The sequence below is a fragment of the Aythya marila genome, assembly GCF_965140915.1.
Source record: "Aythya marila genome assembly, chromosome: 14".
Taxonomy (NCBI): Eukaryota; Metazoa; Chordata; class Aves; order Anseriformes; family Anatidae; genus Aythya; species Aythya marila.
Genome location: NC_139055.1, coordinates 9,589,905 through 9,612,599, shown reverse-complemented (window position 1 = coordinate 9,612,599; position 22,695 = coordinate 9,589,905). Strand labels below are relative to the sequence as shown.

Genomic DNA, 22,695 nt, shown 5'->3' with positions numbered 1-22,695 from the left:
CATTTGTGATGAAGTTTTATTTCCATTAGCTCAAACAACACAGCACGCACATGCTCAAGGGACAGGAGGCCACCAAGAGCACCTGGGAACCTAAAGTCTCACGAGGTCCTGCTGTGTGATGTTAACAGTCCACAGAGGTAATCACAAGCACTGTTCTGATGGCAAGATGCGAGGAGGGAAGACGACAGACTCACCTCTACTTTCATTCCTGCCTGGAAGCTGATGCCGTCAGGGATGGTGGTCTGGAAGTCAGCGATGGTGTAATATTCCTCTTCCACTTGAGGAGGGACGGGAGGTTTAGGCAGGTTCAAACCACGTGGCTGTGACAATAAAAAAGAAAACCCATCAGCATGTCTCACAGCAGGTGTAACATAAGGTCCACATAGACAGAGGAGTCTTAAGGCAGCAGAGAGGTGGTGTGCGTGCTCTATGAACTTACTATGGTGAGATCTCGGCGAGGAGGGGGTCTCTGCCGCATCTTCGGTGACTCTGTGGAGGAAGAATTTCAGATGCTGTTGAAGGTCTGGCTTTTAGTCACACGTGCATTCCCATAAGGCAAGTGAAAGAGAAGGCAGAAAAGCAAGGACTAAGCCTGCCTCAAGCAAGCAAGCCAAACGAGGAACCTCTCTGCCTGGTACCCTGAGTGATGCAGGTCACCCAGGTTCCAAGGTTATCCTGCTGGAAGAGGAGCCAGCTCTGCACCATCAGGTGCTGCTGGGAAATGCAGCTGAGGTGACCACACAAAACTGCTTTTTCACCCCACAGACCTGACCTGCTGAGGGATTAAACTGTGCAGCTCCTGTGAGGAGAGGCGTCTGCAGCTGAACCTGCAGGCTGAGAGGCCTTTATTTACTGACACCTCTGCTGCTCCTCAGCAGACCCCGGGGCAGCACTGCACCCATGCCAGTGTCACCTCCAGACCTTGCTGCAGAGCTCACAGTGCCTTGCAAGCCTTCTGCCTCTCCTTTGAGCTATGTTGCCCAAAATTCTGCAGGATAGGCTGCACTGACACCTTCCCAGCTGGCCACTTACTGCGTCGGATGTCAGCGTTGGGCAGGGGACGGCTGTCGAACCTCCCATCCCGTTGGCCGGCGAGCCCGTCCTTCTCTCGGCTGGCCACGATCTGCTGCCGGGAAACGCCATCCAGATCCAAGGCACAGGAGTGAGTGGAGGAGCCTGAGCCCAGCTTCTGCGAGAACATCTCTCCATTTCCCTTTTTGAGATAGGAGGCGGGGGCCCAGCCTTCTTGGCCCTGGTACCTGCAGCAACAACAACAGCAGCGTCACTTTGCCGAGCCTCAGTGCTGCCCCGAGCCCGTGCACGGGGCCACCGGGTGTCCCTGGGGCCGGGGCTCAGCACAAGCCTGGATTTGGGCAAAGTGAGCTCGCTCAGTGCCAGGCTCCATGCCAGGTGGCACCTGGAGAGTGGCAGCATTGATTGATGCTCCATGCAGGCTGCTGCAGCCAGCAGGCCGAGGGCTGGGAACGGCGAGGAGCCCGATTTCCTTTTCACCTCAGCGATGGCACCGGTTCAGGAATGAAACGCACTGGCAGGGGAAGCGAAGGGGAAAACCAGAGGGTTGCTGCTAGGATTGATGTACCTGTTCTCTGGATGAAGCTCAGCCTGGATCCCTTCCCTGCTCTAAATCTGCGCTGTTTAGGAGAGGAACCAGCGCTGTGATCTGATTGAAAAACCACATCCACGGAGTCTGCCTGCCATGCTCGAGGGTCTCGCGCCAGCGTCGGAGACGCTCCTGCTGGCTGGGCTGCAGCCACTGCACTCACATGGCACCGGATCCTGAGCTTGTAATTGCCTTTGGAGTTCTTGTGGCAGCTCTCCTCTGCTCAGAAAGTCAATGGACATTTTTCTGGGGCTTTGCTTCTGCCAATACCACAGGTTCAACGCAAGGTTAAGAAAACCGTGGCATATGCTCCCACCCTGCTCAAGTCCAGCCATTAGCTAACGCCACAGAGAAGCAAAAACGAGCTTCCAGGAGAAAACAAGTATCAGCTCAGGATGATCGGGAGCGTTTGGCTTCAGCACACCCTGTACACAGCAGAACTGGCCCGGACAACGGCCCTGCTCCGCAGGAACCTCCTAACACAGCCAGAGCATCCAGCCTGCCTCCAGGACACTCGCTGCTTTTCCTATCAGCAGCACATGATGTAACATTAATGCTCCCGGACCCGCTGCTGGGGCATGTGATGCCGTGACGCAGTCCACCTCCCCGGCACAGGAAATTGAGGGATTTTCAAGACGTTTAACCACAGCTATGCTTGGCTGAAACCTTGAACTTCAGTTAGTCTTGGTATTTAGGGATGGAGAGAAATGAGTTCTGCTACTCTGCCTTCCTCATTGCTCTAGGCTTGCCCTTGGACTGTGCATCGGGTCTCTGCTTTGCATAGCCTGCAGTGCCAGGGAAGGGCACGAGGCAGGGACGGTACCTGATTTTCCACCAGCCCTCCAGGTTCTTCTGGATCACCTCCACCACAGCCCCTTTGTCCAGGTTCATTTCATCCTGGTCTCTTGCAGTGTATGGGTAAATAACTGTGTACTTCTCCTCTGTAGGAAACAAAGTGGAGTTTTACTAAGATACTGTTTTACAGAAACTTGGAAATAGTGGCTAAGTGTTTTCTGTGAACAGTAATTCTTGTTGTAACATAGGTGCAAACACACAGAGATACACAACTGTTCAGAAAAAAAATGCCAGTGAAATGAATTCCAAAACAAACCCAGTTGCATTTTGAAATGTAAGCTTTGGTGAGTTTCCCCTATGACAGCCAAGGTGAGGAGGCACTGAATGCCCACTTCTTTTCCTTTCACCCTCTCACATCCATCCAGTCTGTGGTCCCAGCTCTTGCTCTGGGATCCTGTGCTACTCACTGACCACAAAGATACAGCATAGGAAGCTGCTTGACCCCCAAAAGAACCCAATCCCAGCTACCACCACGGTCTTTAATCACTTTCATACATCGCTCAAGCTTCCCCTTCCAGTTGCTTTTTGCCTTCATCCTCCTGAATAGCCACTGTTCCTGAAAATGCACTCCTCCAGGGCTTGAAAACACATCCAAACTGGGTGCCCGGCCCTTTGTCCTTGCCTTCTTGGAAAAGCACAGCTCATGAAAGACCTGATTCCCCTCCCACTTCATGCAAATGAGTCAAAGCAGCAAACGTCCTGTCCCATCCAGCAAAACCAGGTCGGCTTTTCTCCTCTTGGTGCTGCCTGAGCCACCAACACCAGGACCTGGCTGAGAGCAGGGACTAAGGCAGCAGCTACAAGAAGTTTGCATAAATGTGTTGGTGGAAAGCAGAGACTCCAGTCTCTGTACCCAAAACAAGCCTCAAAAAGTTAGAAGGAACGGCTGATAGCGGAAAGAGAGGTGGACGTGAGCAGGCTGATGGAAGGCTGAGGAGCACACATGGCACATACCGAGGATGACACAAGCAGAGTCCCTCCCATGCAAAGCAAACAAACATGCACACAACAAGGCTGCAGGCACAAAACCAGGGCAGCTGAACACGTCTCTACAAAGTCCACCTTGACCCCATCCACTGGTGTACAAGTCCCCAAGGGTCCGACGACGGCCAACGTGCCTGGGCAGGGACCAGTATCTCCACGGGACTGGGAAGAGCATGTTGGGGAAGCAGGAGAAGGACAAGAGAGGACGTAAGGAGGCAGCACTTCGGGTCTCAGAGGAAACAGGGTTGACAGCAGAGAGAGGCACAGAGCTGTACTTACCTGGAGCTCTCTGGGGGCCCTCCCTGGTTTGAACCCCCATCCCACCTCCATCTCCCCAGGAAAAGGGCTGAGCAAACTACAGCACTGCTCTGAGCATACAGCGGTCAGTGGAAAGGATGCGTGCTGCAGGGCTGGTTCAGATTTACTGTACACAAAGGTTGCAGCTTTGCTACTCTCGTCATGTGAACTCATGCATGCTCTTGCTTTCTGCATGACATCAGAAGACACAGGAATTGTCCTAGGATCTGAGGTTTGCTCCTCCTCCTCCAGTACGTGCAAACCACCTCCCTGGGAGCACAGGGGGCATCGTGATGGCAGGACTGGGTGTTCCCCAAAGGTGGCACCTTCAGCCCCTCTGGGGGAGCAGGAAGGCCAAGCAGCTGCACTGCCAGCATCCCGCTGCCACACTCCTGGTGCAGCACTGGAGCAGGGTGGGCAGACCATCACGAGCAGACACGACTGTGGCATTTGTGGGTTTGTCCTCCCCAGAGCTCTTCCCCTCCTTAGGTCAGAAAGGGCTAAGCAATCCTGCAAGCCACTCAGCACAGCTCAGCACGAAGAAGCTGGGGCAGTTATCTCCAGGCGCCTCTTACCTTCGTCGGGCTGCATGGAGAACTCATCCTGGACGCCATCCTGGGCCTCCAGACAGGTCGCTGGCACCCAGCCTTGCTCCTCTGATGTGCTCACAAACCACCAGCCTGGGAACAAAGCAGCAGGAGGATCAGCCAAGGACACCCACCAGCCAAAAACCACCTCCCTCCCTACAAGCTCTGAGTCTGGGAGGCTTTGTCCCCTCCGTGCTGCCATACAGGAGGCTGAGGTTACCCCGAAACACACACAGCAGCAAGGGAGAATCGCAGCTGAACGATACCCAAATGTACAGCTCCCTCCCCACGGTCACAAAAAATGGGACAACTCAGAAGTGAATGACTCCAGCCACCTCATTTGCTATCTTTTTTGTTTTTGTTTTTCCCTTCATGGTTCATTTTCTCTCAGTATGGGTCAGCAAGTCCAGTCTAATTAGCCGAGATGAATACACTGTCTGCAAATCGATAACTGACTCCTGCTGCGCTCTCGCCTTCTTAACATTTGTGAAAACAGCAGATTTTCAAAGCTAAGAGCAAACGCAGGATTAAAACACGAGCTCTCCCAGCGGAAACCTGGCCAGCTCCACAGAGGCCACTAGCAATCCCAGGCCACCCTGGGTGTACAATCAACATAAACGCGTGCTCCTCAGTTATGAAAAGCACAAGCTATTTGTGTCTTTAGGGGGGAGAAAAATAAAGACCAGCGTTATTTTCAGAGCCTCGCCAGCAAGTCATTTAGAAAGACAATGATTGTCAGGAAGGGAATCAACAGCTACCTGCCTGGAAGTGAAAACCAGGGCTGACCTTTCATAAATAAACGATTTGCCATACCTTTTGAATTGGCTGTGCTAATAGGTTTCACTTGCTTTAAGATTGCTTTTATTTTCCTCATTCTCAAGCACGGCTGCTGGTTCAACTAATCCTCTTGGGACTGGCTTTCCAGAATTTAAAAATCTATTTTCTTGATTTATCTGTAAACCCCCCTAAGCAACTCCTGTTACCTTTGGGGAATAAATTCCCCTTTTCAACCAACTCCAGAAGGCGGACCTATGACACAACACATTCCCCTTGCAGAGGTTAAAAGCAAGTTTAAGCTTTAGCAAGCGAACGTCTGGGCTGCCTGCCCCTGCCCCAGGGCCGAGTGCTGCATGGTGTTCTCCTTTGGTGGAGGCAGGAATTGCACAAAGGGGGCTTTACATGGTGCTGCTGCCCAGCATCCCCCTCATCAGCCACTGTATTTTTCAGCACAAAGAAGCACAAAATGAGAATGTAAAAGATGGACGGCGCCTGGCGCTCAGCACAGCAGATAGTTAGACCATTCCTTGAAAGAAAGTCCCTAAATCTCATCCGTGCTCATACAGAAATCCTGCAGACTGATGCTGCTTCCTCCACATCTCACTTAAGCTGCCCATCCAAGGACATCCCTGCGAGGTGCCCGGAGGCTGTTCTGCTTAAATTCCTACTAAGAAGACACTGACAAATACAGGATTGCTATTCCTGTCGCTGCTCTGAGAGGCGGAGCAGATCCGAAGCCCTCTGCCAAGCCGAACTCTCTCTGTACCTGATTCGTTCTTCTCAATGATATCCACCACCTGGCCCACGCACAAGCTGATTTCGGAGCTCTCCTGCTTCTGGTAGTCCGCCACCACGACATACTGCTCCAGCACCAGGGGATCGACCGACGCAGAGTCAGCTCCTGCACAGGGGGACAAGAACCCAGCCACGCGCCGGGGTCAGCACCAGCTCCCGAGAGCACGGGCCACCGCTCCCGAGCGCCTGCTGGCCTGCGAGCAGCTCCAGGACACCCTGGGGACCCCAGCGTGAGAGAGGTGAGCCAAAGGCTTGGGCAGAGTGAGGACAGAGACCAAACCAGCAGCCAGGTGAGATGGGGACAGCCAGGTGAGACCTCGCGCTTGCTCCCACCTCCTGCTCTCACACGGAGCCGTCCAAGCACCGCCACCACCGCCGCGGGCGCACAGCATCCTGCTCCCTGCTGCTGGACACCACTGTGCAGAGCAGCTCAGACCCCAGCTCAGCACACACCACCCGCAGGGGGATTTTCTGGTCCTAAAAAGCCTGGCCATCCAAGTGGAGGGGCATTTGTAGGACACAGCAGCATCCCCCAGCCATCATCACCCTTCTTGTGCCTCCCTGGCTGTTTGCTGTCCCAGCTACTTGCTCCTCTAACCCTTCTCAGCTCCTGCAGCAGATCCTAATTCGGTGCCAGAAAAACAACCCACTGAGACTTGGTGGAGTCACCATCCCTGGAAGTCTTCAAAAGACGTTCAGATGTAGAGCTTAGGGAAATGGTTTAGTGGGGACTGTTAGCGTTAGGTCAGAGGTTGGACTCGATGATCTTGAGGTCTCTTCCAACCTAGAAAATTCTGTGATTCTGTGAGACGAAGGGCAAACGGGCAGGATTTGCAGAAAGCAAAGCACTCCCTGAGCCAGGAAGGGGCCTGAGAGCTGACGGAGGGCTGGATGCGCCCAGGGAACCTGGTGCAGCAGCGCTGGCTGTGCCGAGCCCGGCCAGGCTGAAGGTGGCACTGCAGGCTAAGGCGAGGGGACAGCCAGCACTGCCCCACCGGCCCTGCCAGGGGACCAGCAGGCACCAGCCAGGCACAGCAGGGTGACGCTGATTTATTTTTTCCAGGCACGTTTTCATTTAGTAGAGTGGTCTGGATGCGGATCCCTTTGCTTGGCGTCTCCTACCAGGGCGGTACTGGGACAGAGTTTTCAAGTCAAATCCATCTCTGCTGTAGAAATGCAGCCCCACGTTTGTCTCTACACATGGAGCAAAACTCCCCTGTTCCCCCAAGTGCAGGGGTTTGCTGTGTACGAGGAGATCACAAAGCGACCCAGGGCTTTGCAGACCTGCGGGTGCTCAGCACCAAACCCAGACCCCTCAGCCCCTCTGGGAGGGCACTCACAGTGGGCTCAGCCTCACGCTGAACCAGCCACAAGGCACTTGGGTACTCAGGGCACAAACAGCACTTGCCCAGCTGCCTACAAAAGCATCCAAGGAGCAAAAAGGTGTCAGAAACACCTGCACTCTTCTCCCCTCTGCCCCAAGGCTCAGCTCTAGCCTCCAGCCCAACACTTTGCCTTGCAGCTTCCCAACCTGCCAGCTGAGGATACTTACACTACCCAATTCTCCCAGGTGCAGTAGGAATTAATTAATATTTGCCCAGTGCTTTGGAATTAGAACAGTATTAATTACTCTAGCAGGAGTGATTGTGGGTGTTAAGTCATACTTCCAGGGGCTGTGCATGTACTCTGAGCAGGGGGCCTCACGTTTTGGATCAAAGGCAGAAATCACATCTGCTCCAGCCCTCTGGCTGCTACAGCATGGCAGATACATGGGACGATTACCTCCCAGTCTCAGAAGGGTTTGGGAAAGAAATGATACAGAGAGTGCTGGTCCCTTGGGATATAAAGGCAAAGCACAGCAAAGAAATTGCGGCTGTGCATCAGGAAGAAATGTCCACAGCCTGCTACACTGCAAGAGGACCCAGTGGCTCCCCTGCCACGTGAGATATCTCAGCCTGATAAAAGAACTTTCTTGCTAGGGAACCTATTGCAGGGCATGATCCTGCAGTGACCAGAGCAGGAGGGATGAGCAGAGATGGATGAGATCCAACAGGTCTTCAGCGGTGCTGGAGCGCTCTGCTCCCCCACCGGGAAGTTCTCCTAAGCCCGAGGTCATCACCTCTCAAACAGGTTCTGAGAAAGAAAGACCACAGCCGCAATTTAACTGAAATGCTTTTTCAGGACAGTCTCATTTAAAGGAGGAAGAGGCTAATTGCCCGTGTCATCCTGCCATAAACAGCTCTCTGCAGAGCTGCAGGTGAGCTGGCCAAGTGCACAGGATCTGTTACCACTAATGAAAGCTTCCTCCAAGCCATAACCCAGAGGTGGGGCACCAGACAAAACTAAAAATAGCCCTCTAAAGTGAATGGAGGATGCTAGGAAATTGGGGACTATCTGTTCTACTAGCTCAATTAAAGGTTTGCGCTTAAAGTGATCAGAGGACTTACCCAGCCCCTGAGAGCAGAATAACAGCTACAGGAGGAGAGCAGGGCTCTCCTTTCTGCCTCCCTGGCTGTAATTACACACAATGCCGTGAGGCTATTTGTAGTTTCAGCAGGCAATTCTGGATCCTCCAATGTACCTATTAAACCAGCAAGAGAAGCGGCAAACTAAGCTTGGAGGAAGACGTAGGAGTTAATTTCAGGAGTGCCTTCACCTGGCATAATCATCCTCAACCACAAAAATACGTGGTCAAGTTACAATAAAACATCCTATTTAGGGGCAGACTTGGTCTCTTAAGAATAGCAATGGCATAAACTTACTCATCTAAAATAGTACCTAAAGCTCTGTAGCTGGGGAGGGGAGGAAGGATTAGCACAGAACAGAGCCCACAGGAGAGGAGTTGTGTAGAACAACAGTAGCTAGGAGCACAAAGCTTGTATCCCCTGAATATTTTTGAGACTGACACAAACGTGGCCTAGAGAAGGGATGTGCATTGAGCCGAGAGACCACTGGGGTCCTTGGACTGGACTTGCAGAACAGACACTGGCTATAGATGCCGGAGAGCCGCAGAGGAGATGCACTCACCCAAAGCAGTGAGGTGTACAAAAACAGGTAGGAAATCTCAGATATGGGGTTGCTCCAAGATTTCATGTTTCCAATTTCTGCCTTTGCACTATCAGTGCCAAAAATAATGAGTCTCTTAACGGTACGGACACTGGTGCCTTCAGAGAGAAGCAAAGAGCTCAGGACTGAAATAAAAGTGGGGGCACAGGTATTTGGGTATTTGTTTTTAACGCCTGTCCTTGCTATACACTCCAGCCCCTGCCTACAGCTCTTTCCAAAAATGTTGTGCTTTGGATAAGCTTTTTTTGTCCTAGTTCTCTGGTCTGTGCCGATCAGACCCAGTGCTCTCAGGCCAGCCCCTCTTCTCCCAGACCTGACGAGCCTGTGAAGATCAGCGCTGCAATCCCTCTCATCCCTCCAGGGATTCTTCCTGAACTAGGAAATAATCACATGTAACTAGCACTCACCAGTGGAGTTTCAGAATGGCCCTCCTATCGCTTCTGTAGGATGAGAGCTGTGCTTTCACTCTCCCTCATCAGACCAAACACTGTTTTTTGGGGTCTCTGAGCCACTGCGGGAACATTGCTCAGCACAGCAAAAGGGATGCAGCCAGGCAAGAAAGCATCTAAAACAAAACTAGCAGGGGGATATGGGAGCTCTTCTGCCAGTCTCCTAGGGCAGTTCCACCCAAATAAAAACTGCTGAGAGAGTTTCAGGCTCCTGTGCACTGCATTAGTGCCACAACAAACCTATGAATCTCCATCTGCTTTCTGTAGAACTCAGAAAGGAGGAGCAAATAGAAATGTTTGAAACAGTACTGGAGACCAATTATGATGATTACTTTTAGGTGTACCTAAATCAGTGGCCAAGTCAGGCTTCAGAGTCCCAGAGCATGAGGAATAAGGAATAAAGGCATATAATGCCCACCAGCTCACACCAGGCACGTCCCTGCCTCTGGGCCTCCTCGCAACACCAAACGTTTGTCCCTCGAGCCTCTTGGTCACCGAGGAATGCCGTAGGTACCACTGCAACCCACTTTGTATCCCAGTGCTCAGTTACAGCCCGTTAGAAAACAGGGCTCGCTGCTGCCAGGCACCCGGGAGCATTTGTTCTTTGCAGTGCTACCCCAAAGAGCAGCTCACCCCTACTCTGGGGGTGCTGGAGAAATAAGCTACTGGGAGACAATTCCAGCTGTGTTTGTTTGTCAGCAGCTGTTGGATGCCCCCTCCTCAGGGAGTTCTCTTATTAGAAGAGCCTTTTTTGTGCCACGCTGTTCTGCTCTCAAAGCAGGCCTGGCTTGAGTGATAGATGAAGCATCAGGCGCGTCTTCAAGGTAGAATAGGGCTCCAGGTGACAGCAGCAGAATCAAATTTGGTTTCTTTTGCCAGAAAATAAAAGATGGTGAGAGGAGTCTCTAAACATGCCTGGAACAAAGCAGCAGCCCTTTGTAGTGTTACACAAACACCTCTCCCTGATGGCTACTGCACATATGCCATGGCCAAACAAGGGGATTACAATGCCACGGTCTAAACATCATGCCTTGTCCTGCCAGAACAGGGCTCTGGCTTGGAAGTTACCCCAAATCTTCCTCTTCTCTCCCTCTCAATGGTGCCAAGCAAGCAGCATCCCAAAGAGCATTTTCTCTTCGACCTCACAACATCACCGTGTCACACACAAACCTGCCATGCCTACAGGGCTGGAGGCAAGAGGCAAAGTGGAGCTGCCCATAAACCTGCTTCACTAATGGCTCTGTGTGAAGTGGGAAGGCAGAACGAAGCTGAGTGCACAAACAGGAGAAAAAAATCAAGCCAGCGTCCTTGAATTAAATTCTGCCCTCAAAGAAAAATTTTGCTGCATAACTCAGATCTTTTTCTTCTCCTCAACACTAGAAAGGTCGTCTTTTTTCTCTTGCTTAATGTAAGTGGACTGGGTTCAAAGTGATCTAAACACGCACTGATCTCACAGGGAAACATAATACCCTTCCTTACTCCCCAGATCTTCCTACTGAGCCATCAGACGAGACATTTTGAGACAAGGGATTCTGTGTCTTTATTTTACCTCTGCTTTATCAAAAGAGAGGAGAAGGAAAAAAAAAATCATAGCCTGTTTTCATCCCCACCCACAGCCAGATGCTTCTCTCTGCCTCCACATGGGTTTGCACTGAAAGCAATAACTCAGCTTGAAGCAAAACCTTCAGCACATCTCCTGTGACAAAGCCGGGGAAGACCCACCACTTCAGTATGAGAAAGACAGTAAAAAAAATGCAGTCTGTGATTACAAATGGCTAATAAGAGCTATAAAACTGCCTTCCCAAGGTCCAGCTTTGACAGACATACCTTGCGGCTGTCAGAGTTTGAGGAGGGCATATCTTCCAAAGGTTTTAATCATACTGGTAAACCCCTGCTAGTTCACCAGGAGACCACTCAGTTATGACCTGCGCATGAGAACGGAGCAAAACCAAGAGCTACTGTTCAAGCAGATAACGTGAGGTTTCCGTACACATCCTACCCCTGGTCTCAGGAGGCTGGGACGTGAGCTGTTCTTGAAGGAGGAATGCCCTTCAGATAAGAAAGTAGAATTAAGTCTTAAGTCTCCCCTGTACCTTTTCTCTCTCCTTAGATAGGAACCCACGTATCTACAGGTAAATTTGCTCACGCAGTTTATGGCAGTGTCAACTCCCAGGCCAGAAACCTTGGGCCCGCAGCCAAGCGCCTGTCCCACTCCCACCGCACCTCCTGGCTGCTGCTGCCCCGTGTCCACCAGGCACCACAGAAAGCTCCGGGGGACGTGGCAGCTTTTTGCAAGGGGCTTGCCCACCCAGAAAGAGCAGGTGTCCCCCGGCGAAAGGCGAAGCGAGAGCAAGGCCCAAGGTAGCGCGCGGCTGTTACTACCTCTCTGCAGGAAAGAGGCCGTTCTCTGGATAAACCCTGATGGAGGAACAAAAACGATGGAAGACAAGGCGTGAGGAGAGGAGGGACACGACCACGGGGGTGGCAGCAGTGGGAACGACTCGATGCACGAGCAAACGGGGTGTTTGGTGCAATGTGTGGAGCTGTAGGTGTCTGTCAGCCCCATTCTTCCATGGGACGCCTGTGGGATCAGGGCAGCGAAGAGCCCCAGCCCCTGCTGTCCTCAGCCCTGTCCCTTCCTTGGGGGTTCAGACGGATGTGGGGCTGGGACTTGGAGGGGACATGCTGTGTCGGGAGCCCTGTGCCCCACAGGGGAGCACAGCAGCGGTGCTTGCCGTGGGGCCAGGCTCCCGCACCCCGTGACAGGAGACCAAGGCTGTGGGTGAAAGGAGGAGGTGGTGAAGTGGGAGGAAAAGAGGAGTGCTTACCAGATTTCTTCTTTCCAATGGGCTCCCTGAAAAAGAGAACGAAGAGTGTCAGCAGAGGGATGGGGACAGCTGGCTAGCTGGCCACAGGAAAAAAACATGCAGGAAAACACAGCGGCGCTGGCCTTGGCGGTGCAGCTGACCTCCCTCACACCAGCTAATGTCCCCGTGGGGCACAACCAGCTGTGCAAACAGGCTGTCTCTCCCGCTCTTGTTGAGTAACTAAATGCTTTTGTCTTTCCCAGGATGAGGGCTGCTGGCCTGGACTCCTCAGCAGCTTGCTCTGATGGCCACAACTCTCACTGTGCCACTTGGAAAAGGAGATAGACTAGAAAAATCTGGCAGCAGAGTCAGGTGCAGGGGAAACCCAAACCCCAAAAACTGCTCTCAGCACAGACCACAGCTCCCACAGAAGTGGACACCACTTTGAAGACAATGAGGGAAATACTGAAGATGCTCCATGTCCTGCACCCTTCCTGGGGACAAGGATGGGGAGAGGCTGGGGAAGGGGCAAGCATTTATGCCCCAAAAGAAAACAACTCACTAAAATGGTGTAGAGAGGATGAACACAAGCAGAAGCTACTGGCTGTTATGAGGAGGCAATGAGACAGCTCCAGCACAAGTCCCCTCATTATGGACAGCACTGGCCACATGGATGACAAGATGGGTTAGAAACCAGAGGTCCTGAGTCCCTTCTCTTATTTGAATGCTGCAAAGAAACATGGTTGCTGAACAGCCTTAAACTCAGGGCATGATTAAAAACCAAACAAGCCCAAGAAAACATGGGCTGAGACAAGCCTCAGAAAAATCACAGATAGTAAACCAAGGCACCAAACCAGGCTGAAGTCCAAACAAATGCACCAGCATCGTCCCCAGCTCCAACCGCAGCGGTCTGTCTTGCTGCAAAAGGGCTCTCAACACTTTCACACAAATCGCCACTGTGGCCCTGAAATATTGCTGTAGTACGGGGTGATGACAACCTGTAATTCCTCTAGCTGTGAGCTGCTTGACCACTGCTTGGAAAGGCAGCTGGACCAGCCCAGGTAGAGCCTAGGAGCCCCTTCCTCTGCTTACAAAATCTGCTGGCAGAACAACCTTTCCCTGTCCCTTTCAGGCCGAGCAGAGAAATCCCTCCGTGCTCAGCAAGAAAGCCAGCCAAAGCTGGGCTACGCTTTGTTCTCTTTCAAGCTTATCTGCATTTTCAGTCCATGATTACTGCAGATGTTTTATTCCCCCGGAGCAATGGGGTGATGCAGGGACTCAGCGGCCTTCAGAGCCTGCCTGCAGATCCCGGCCGTGCTTTCCCTGTGTGCTCAGCCCAGGCAGCACCGCTCCTACTGCTCCAGGGACACACACAAAACCATTCCCTGACCTGCAGGATGGGGCAAGGAGGGAGCCAGGGACACAGGAAAGCACAACCTGATGCAGCAAATAGCTGCTTTTTTACCCCTCCTGTACAAGGCCCTGAGAAACACACTGAGGCCTCCCTGGCTGAGGGGATGTGGCATGGGCGTTCATAGTCCTGATCCCAAACAAAGAGGAGGGCACAGGAGCTACTGAACAGCCCAGCATTGCTGACTGCTGATGCCCAGAAGCCCCAGTGAGGAGGCTCAGCCCTCCAGCCCCATATCCCAAACCCTGTGTCCTAGCCTAGTCCCACTGGTAACCCCCACGGCCTCTTCTTTGGCCTTAGGTGGGTACTGAGGAGTTAACCTCATCTGCCAGCAATGCTTTATCCTCCCTGTCCTCTCCACTCCCCCTTTCCCTTTGCATCTGAAACCTCTGCAACTTGCCCACTGAGCCATCAATAAAATTAAATTAAACGCAGCAAAGATGGAGCAGAAACAAACGCGTCACCGTGCCTATCTTTTAAGTTCAGAGACCAGAGAACTGTGTAAAGACCTGAACACCGTGTCCCTGATGCAGACACCAAGGAGGAATCTAAGGGACAGTGCAGCTCAAATACATTTCTAAGCAGAGACCAAAGTGCAGAGCTAAATCCGAGCTCATTGATGAGAAGGCACGGGGCTGGGGTAGCCCTCGCCCACCATGGGCTGCAGTGGGGCAGGGAGGAGAGGCAAGGCCCGGCAGGCACGCAGGAGATGGCAGGTGGGCACTGCATCACCCTGATGGAAAGAGCTGCTGCATTTCCCCTGCCATCTGCTAAACTTCTTACTCTAACTCATCCCCCCGTTTCCTTTCGCCGCCTGCTCCGTCTGGGTGAGGGGGCAAGGAAGGAGCTGCAATTTCACTTTGCTGCTGGGTTGTTTCTGGCACGGATGCAGAGAGCCGCAGGTCTGAAGACCAGCAGCCCCGGCCCACCACCTCGGAGGGGACAGGAGCTCAGACAAGACAGGAAACAGCAACAGACTCCCGGCAGCATCTCCTCCTCCTCCGCCGGTCCCCACGGAGCAGAGAAAGGCATGCAGCAGAGCCTGCATGCACGGCCTCCTGGAAACTGGTGGCTCAGGCAGAGGAGGAGGAAAGGCCACTGCCTGCCACTGGGAAACTCATTTAACTCTCACCCTCACAACAGTCGTGCTGTGCAGATGAACCAGGCAGGCACAGCACGACTGCAAGGCACTGGTACACGGTGATGACAGCGTGTCCCCACAGAGCTCCCCGAGAGGTAAAACCCAGCAATGGCTCTCCAAACGCTTCCCAGGACTTTCCCAGTCCCTTGTCAGGAACACTGAAGGCAAAGGTTCCTGTGTAATGGGAATCTCACTTAAAACTCTTTAAAACAAACAGAAGCAGGCTGTTCTTCCATGATAGGTATTAAGCTGTTAACCTTGCTGCAGGATGTTGTGGATGCTGAGAGTTTTCACAGGCTTACAGGGTCACAATTCAGGCAAGAAATGCTAATTATAAAACCAGGAAAGCCCTGAAGGCTAGTGCAGTGTCTAGAGAGGAGCTGCTAAAAGCTTGCTTGACTTTAAGCAAGCACTCGGGGTTGGTGGCTGCTTAGCTAGGAAGGCGGCTGTGCTGCAGGGGTGGCTCTGCAGTGGCTGTGCAGTGGGACTTGGGGGAGGAAGATCCCACAGGAGGGTCCTGGGAGGAAGGCTCTGGGACGGCACAGCACAGCACTCACAGACCTCAGCACCACCCATGGTGTCCCACTGCCCCAGCAGGGCACAGAGAGAGAGAGGGACAGCAGAGCACACACACAAGGATGACAGCTCCAGCTGCTGCAGCACCATCCACGCAGGACCCACAATCAGGATGAGATGGGTCTGAAGTCACCATGCCAAGAAAACACTCCCCATAGAAAAGCCTAGCCCTTGTAAAGAAAAAAAAAAATAAGGAAAGGAAAATATCCTTCAATAATACAGCGAAGTCATCAAAATAGCTATCAGGAGGAAGCTCTGCTTGGAAGCACTCTGCAAGTGTGGAGATGTTAGAAGCCTTAGCAAGGTTTATGCGAGCAAGACAGAGTGAGAAATGGGGTACAACAGGGCTCCTGTTTAAGAGAACTGATGTTTAGCAAATGTTCCACAGAGGACTGAAAGGGCCCCTGTCACCCAAACTGCAGTGCCTGTGCCAGTCCTGTATTTAACCACTGGAGAGCTATCCGAGCCAAACCTTTGGGCTCAGAAGGCTGCCCTGTGCCCTGCTAGCACAGAAAACCAAGTGCTCTCTCCATGCAAGGAGCTTACATTGGAGCAAATCATGATTCAACCCTGTTAACATTTCATTCTATTATCAGCTAGGAAGGACAGTTCTCAGCTGCGAGGGAGGGAGACCACTATTTTGGAGCTGAGATCTAGCCCGAGCTCCTGGTGAATCTGCACGTAGGCACCAGCAGAACTGCAAAACAAACAATTCATTATACAAGCTGTAATTTGTCTGGATAGCAGGACATGGCTCAAAAGCCACAAGCCAACAAGCCTCCCTACCCAAGTCAACATCCATCAACTCAGGGAGCTCCAGCTTACAGGCAAAAGTGACTGGAAGGCTTCCTACATGGGGCAGCCACTCCATCTTGCAGCAGGGACCTGAGCTTCCCCATTTTCTGTTAAATCCCCATCACCTGGCACAGGATTTGATGCCCCTGTCGCCCCCCAAAACACCACACAAGGGTTACAAGGAAAACTTTTGCTCCTGGCACAGCTCAGCTACAAGGAAAGGTAAGCACATGAAAAGCTACGGGGAAGCTAGGAAGGAAAGAGACTTGCTTCAGGGAGACACTAGTTATAAATCTGCTCATATTTATGGAAATAAGAGAAAGAACCAGATTTGCTCTCTGTTACACTGGTGGAAACACACTTCAGTCTAGCATCGTCTCCTGGTGCTTTGGACCTAACACAAATCTTTCACCCGCCAAGGCTGCTGGCACAGTGGCCCTAAGCAGGACCTCTCAATCACACGTATGGAGACAAGCTGGCACAAGCTGATCACAGCCGTCTTGATTCTCATTTTGGCCCAGCAGTCTCTTCGTTGATTTATTGGAGCTGGTGACTGCCTGGAGTCCCCGTCAGTCTGGGTGCAGGAGGCGATCCATTACTGTGAGTGCCATCGCCACCCCACTCAACTGCCCAGCACCAGAACCTCAGTGTTAATAGAAACATTAGAAATAAAAAAAATAAAAATAAACAGAAAAATAAAGAAAAATAAACAGCGAACATGAGGTTTGCTGCAGGCATAACACACTCTGCTCCTCTGGTCATGCCCCAGCTCATCACCATGCACCTCCTTCAGTCCTCCACCCCAGCAATGAAAACATCCCCAGCAGCAGAGCTGGATTGCCCTTGAAACACTCCCAAATCCTCTCTCTGTAGCCAAGGGCTGTTTCGGAGAAACAGCAGGAATGCAAGCTGGGGACGTGAGCTCAGATGGAGCCTGCACGTCCATTAGGGAAGGAAAATGATTTCTAAAAGTTGCCCTGGACTTTGGCTGCTGTCAGTGGCCCTGCTGCAACTGGAACTTGCCCCGAGTGTGCCCAGGGGAACTGCAAAGCTGTAGCCACACAGAGCAGCCAAACTGATGGGGACATTTTGCTGGTGCCCCAGGGGAACAGAGAGCTCCAGGTGGGCTCCAGGCCCCGTGAAGGGATCCTGTCCCTGAGTGCCAATCAGGCTCCCAGGCAGGCACAACTGAAGCACAGGTCAGTGCCTTGGGTAAAAATCCTCAGGGAGGCTTGTCTGGAGCTCAGTGACAGAGCCAGAAGACACCACCAGAATCAAAATGCTGTTTGTTTTATCTTTCTCTGTCTGTTTCCAACATCTTTAGTGTGTATCGATGTATACTGTGGCAGTAGAAGCTGCTGCCACTGAGCAGGGACCCAGGAGGGCTGGGAAGCTTGGGCAGGGACCCACTGCTGTGGGGTTAGGAGATCAAGGCAGAAGGGACAGCAGCTGCCTGTCCGGGCTGCCTTCCTGCCAGGAGAGGGGACACAGCCCAGCCCAAGGGGTTTCCAGAGCTGAGCACAAACCTGCGGCCCTGCTGCTCCCAGGACGCTCAGCAGCTGCCAGCTAAAACAAGGACAGAAAAAGCCACCAGGTCTCGCTTTGAGAGTTGCAGATCAGCTCAAATTGGGAAGCAGCAGCCAAAACGATGCGCACAACGCGTTTCCTGGAGGATGTTTGCTCAGCAGGAGGAGATGAATTTCTCATTCGTCTGCAGACCAGGCAAATCAGAGGTGGTGTTCCTGCGGCTCCCACCACCACGCAGCCCAGCTAGCAGGAGCAGGGCTCTGCTCCCAGTGCACACGTTGGGGTGGTAGGGGCTGGGAAAGCCGAGCAGCCTCAGCAAGCACCAGGGAGCAGAAGCTGAAGCTCCCCAGCAAAACTCCCAGCTGGGGTCTCCAAAGGCAGGACAGGCCCAGGGGCCACCCCATGGTGAGCCACAGACTCTACCTCCACTGCCATCTGCTTGTGCAGAGGTCATGATCCTCTACTAAAAGGCCTTTAAAGAGTGGGGTGCTGGTGCTGGTCCCCACACCGACCCTGCACTAAGCCTTGGCGTGCTGTGGGGGCTGCCAAGGGGCACGTGCCAGACATACAGCACTGCCCTCCCTTTCCAGGAGACTCACGGGGTTTGGGAACACTTAGAACCTAAGGGAAAAGCTGTCTGAAAGACGGACAAGAGGAATTTACATATTTTAGAGACAACACTGGTATCTCCTGAAGCCGGTAGCTTTCAAACTGTGAATGCAGAGCGCGTGAGGAGAAGTGCACAAGGACGTCTTTCAAGCACAGTAACAGACAACAAATTTGCCCTACAGGTGCCTGTGCTCCCACTGGAGGGAAAATAAAAAGGAATCGGCTTTGTACGCTGAAAGGTTCAAAACAACTTCTAGTGCCTTTTACAAGACAGGATGCCCAGCTACAAAAAAAAAAAAAAAGAAAGCAGCCTTTAATGAAAGATGCCTCTCACGACCAGGTTACCTCCTGTGTAGCTCCACGGCCCTCGGGCAGCAGATGATGGCTTCTTCCCCAGTGCTCCTCGCCTGCACAGCAGCGACAATTACTAAAGGACCCCTCAGGACCTTGCTTCACTACAGAGTTAACCTGGGCTCCTGCATGTGGCAGAGCAGAAATTCAGCTGGCGAGGAGCGCGAGCAGCTAAATGCCTTGACTCAGCAGTGGCTTTGTGCCCAGCAGCTCAGCCTTCCCCAGCCTTACCCCGGCAGCTCTGTGCTGTGGTTAAACGACTGCTTTAAACTGAAAAAGGGTGGGTGAGGGGTGAGGGGGTACACATGGCAACCTCCCACCTCAACAGCCAGGCATCCTGCTGCTGGTCAGACCTGCTGAGATATGCGGCGAGCAGGAATTTGATGATTCCTCTCCTTTGAAACTATGTTTTTCACAAGGCTTTCATCCATCACCAGCAGAAAAACCCCACAGCCCCACCGACAGCTAAGTTTTTGGATGATTTCTCTTTCCATAACTATTTCTGTCCTTCTCTCCCCCACCTCTATTCCATCCCTGCAGACCCATTTTTCCCCAAATTTAATCAATTCCTCCAGATTACAAGCCCGCTCCTACCCACTACTGGGCAGCACTCTGAGGCAGAAGGGATTGAATTATCCTGTCCACAGATTGCTGGACAGGGATCCATGTCACAAAAGCCACCAGGCATCTCTGCCAGTGGAAACACCACAGCCTCAATCCGCTCTCCTGTTTGAAGTGGTCCCTGTGGGCAGGAGGACGCTGGAAAGTTGGCGGGTGTGTGCGGAGGGGATGGAGCAAGGGCTTCACCTCCCTCCTCCACCCCCCAGCTGCTGGAGACTCCTTGTCTCAGCTCTGCTTTGGGCTCTGATCTACTGCCCAACTGGAAGCAATGGGGGAAAAAGGATGCATTTGTCTCTTTCCCTCTCCATTCAGTCCCCTTCTCCTCAATCTTTCTTTGGACATGCCAGCGGCAGGGCTGGGGGGTTGTAGAGTGAGTTAGGGACTAAGATTTTTATTCTGTTGGCGCTCCCAACAGCATCAAACAGACACCAAAGGGGACTTTGCACTGCAGGAAAGCACAAGCAAAGCCTGGATCAGCCCAGGAAGAGCTCCAGCACTGGGGAAAACAGACACAGGAGGCGCCCAGGGATAGATGCACGGGCTGTCCAGCCTCCTCTTTCCACTCCCAAATGCTGCCAGATCCAAGGACTACATTCACCCTTTGCAGTTAAACAGAGCTCTACAGTCTGCAGTCAGCTGCAGCTCTTGAACGTGGCTGCACATCTCAGCGTGGTGCGAGATGGGTGGATCCTCTCTGCGTAACCCAGGAAAAGGAAAGCAGAGGCTGCATCCAGAGCACCCAAAGGCACGTCCCTATCTCCAACAGCCACTGCTCTGTGCTGTGACCCAGGACAAGCCCTGGGGCATCAGCCAGGCAAGACAAATGACAGGGGACAGGGAGCTTGAAGGCTCCTGGCCATGGTGCCATGAGAGCGGCTGCTTGGCTTGGCACAGAGCATGCTGAGCAGACCTTTTTTCCTCCCTCATTCCCACCTTCCAGCCACCCAGCATAAAAAAATGTTTGCTTATTTTTTTATTTTTTTTTTTAAATTCTCCGTTCATGGCCTGGCTCCCTTTCAAACTCTCGGAGAGAAATATTTATCTGCCTTATGAATGATGACATCCGGCCAAACCCCAGACACGCCATCACGTCTGATGCAGCCCTGCCGTCTATCACAGCTCTCCTATCGTCAGGGCTAGGCTGGCCGCGTGCCAGCGCTCAGGGCTCGGGAAAGGGCTCCCACCAATCTCTCCAGAGGAGAGAGTCAAGGACTTTTATTAATTAGCATTTTGAATTGTCGCTAATAAATACCCGTTCGGCATTCAGGCTGGGATATGGAACACAACAGAGACGTCCTTGAGATGTTGTAGCATTTTGCTGCTGGAGGCGAACGGACAGGAGTCACCTGCTAAATCCTTCTGCGTGCTGCAAAGTCTCCTCTCAGGAGAGCAGCAGGCAGGGGAGGTAGCGCAGCCCACCACCAGATTCAGTGGTGCCTCACCAGCTCATCTGCCAGCAGTCCAAAGGTCAAACACACAGCAGTTTTGCACTGAGGGCAATTTCGCACCCCAGAGGTGTCCTGCAGGACACCGCAGGATGTATTCAAGGTTGGATCTTGTGACAGAAGCACATGCTTTGGATTATGTTTCAGGCTAGTGCCTGCTCTCTCTACCTCTGATTAGTTCTGTGGGACACAAAGCATGGAGATGATGAGCAGGACGTGGCACTGATTGCTGCTTGGCCAGGTAGCCAGGAGCAGCAAACACAGCCACAAACAGCTGCAATGCTCTGAGCTGATGCTCAGCACTTGAAGGTCTCCACACCTGAGTGTGCTCCTTGTCCTGGCCCCAGCCCCACCACACCTGATTTCAGGCCAGCATCTGGCTCAGCCTGTGAGACAAAAGGAAAGGTGGGAAGAGTGGGTGCAGGACTGAAGCTGCCCTGCAATCTCCTATGCGTGCTGTTGCCCCAGCTAGAGGCAGCTCCAGTAGGTGACTTCCTTTGCAGAGCAGCTCATCGCCTTCTCATGCAGGGCTCAGACTCACACAGGCAGCTCCCCATGCCCTGAAACAGCCCCAGGAGCTGTTAACCCCCATGATAAACCCTCACTCAGTGTCTTTGCAAGCTCGTCTTGTTGTTCTGTCTCTTGCTTGCCCCTGAACTGCCACCTTTGCTGAGGGACGACCATCAGGTTGGCAGATTAAGTGGTGAGCAATAGCGGGGCAGGATGGATGCGAGCAGCAGCTGACAGCACGCAATTAGTTAATGGGCTGCGGGGCCCTCAGACCAATCTCATCAAGTGACTGTGAGCTGCAGAAGGAATGACGACAGGCCAAGTACTAGAAACAGAAGCCAAAGGAGGAAAGCAGGGATGGGGGAAGGGGGAATTAAAGTGAACAAACGAATAAAATGTAAAACCCATGGAGAAGACAGAATCCACACAAGCATAACACCTATCTGGAGACCCGAAAGACTCAGTGCTCCTGCTCAGAGCAGAAAAACAAAATCCCTTATCTACCTCCGCACCCTTCCAATAGGGAATGATGTCAAATCAATTTATTGCCTTTCCTTGCACAATTAATCAAGCCTCCTCCGTTGCTCAACCTTTGGTAGAGCCGCACATAGTGTCACATGCAGCATAAAGAGCAAGCCGCATAGCGGGAGATGGAGGCGGCTGCTCAGATTTATGCTGCTTGTGATTAGTAAGAGATGGGTGGCTCCTGGCCAAAGTAGCTCACAGTCACAAGACTTATAACCACACAGAGTTGCGTAAGGCACGCGAGATTCCTTGTTTTGCATGGAAAAAGTCAGGAGTGGTTAAGGATGGGGCTCACAGGCATTACTAAGGGAGGGAGCCTTCAAACGAGGCAGAGGACGCGCAGTCCCAGCCTGGTTGCTGCCCTGTGAAATGAGGCTTTTCAGCCTGACCATGTTTCTGAAACCAGCATTTCATTGAACAGAAAGCGGCACTGTGTCTGGCTGTCATCAGGGGAAATTAATACTTGATGGGGTCCCAGAGAAGTACATCCACTTCCCTGCTGGAGAAGACCACACCAGGAGTTGACTGAAGGTGTGGAGCTATCCACCTCAAGCTGTGCAGCCCCCATTCCCTCTTCAAGAAACCATCCAAATCCCAGATCTGTGACTCCTGGGGGGAACTGTCAAAGCACATCAGATACTTGGATGCTGGCAAGTTGGAGGCAATGTGTTTCATCACCACCCCCGTGGCAGCAGCCACCCACCCAACTTACTCTTTGGGGGGTGTCAAGTCGTCGGGTCGGGTCTCAAAGAACTGCAGAACCTCCTCACACTGCGAGATGTAGGGAGGCAGCTGGATCAGGGCCTGCAGGTGGAACAGAGACACAGGTGATGTGAATTGCTGCCGTCAAGACTCAGCAAGGAGCCTCAGAGCACGGGAGACCGGGTAATGGCATTGCAGAGTGCTGTGCTGGTCCCTGCTCACAGGAATAGGGCCATGGGTGACT

The 22,695-nt window shown here is 52.6% G+C and overlaps 1 protein-coding gene across 3 annotated transcripts in view; it reads right to left on the bottom strand.

Annotated features, from left to right (window-relative positions):
- Positions 1–22,695, bottom strand: part of SH3PXD2B (SH3 and PX domains 2B) — a 70,556-nt gene that overhangs the window by 2,517 nt on the left and 45,344 nt on the right. The window contains exons 5-13 of one of the 3 annotated variants that reach the window (XM_082771367.1): positions 22,462–22,553; positions 12,260–12,285; positions 11,814–11,849; positions 5,888–6,022; positions 4,333–4,437; positions 2,445–2,562; positions 1,033–1,259; positions 440–489; positions 195–320 (exon numbers count right to left, since the gene is read on the bottom strand). In XM_082771367.1, coding sequence (XP_082627493.1) covers positions 195–320; positions 440–489; positions 1,033–1,259; positions 2,445–2,562; positions 4,333–4,437; positions 5,888–6,022; positions 11,814–11,849; positions 12,260–12,285; positions 22,462–22,553 — 915 coding nt within the window. The remainder of the gene's footprint in view (positions 1–194; positions 321–439; positions 490–1,032; positions 1,260–2,444; positions 2,563–4,332; positions 4,438–5,887; positions 6,023–11,813; positions 11,850–12,259; positions 12,286–22,461; positions 22,554–22,695) is intronic. The other 2 variants (XM_082771368.1, XM_082771369.1) reach the window with 2 other exon arrangements.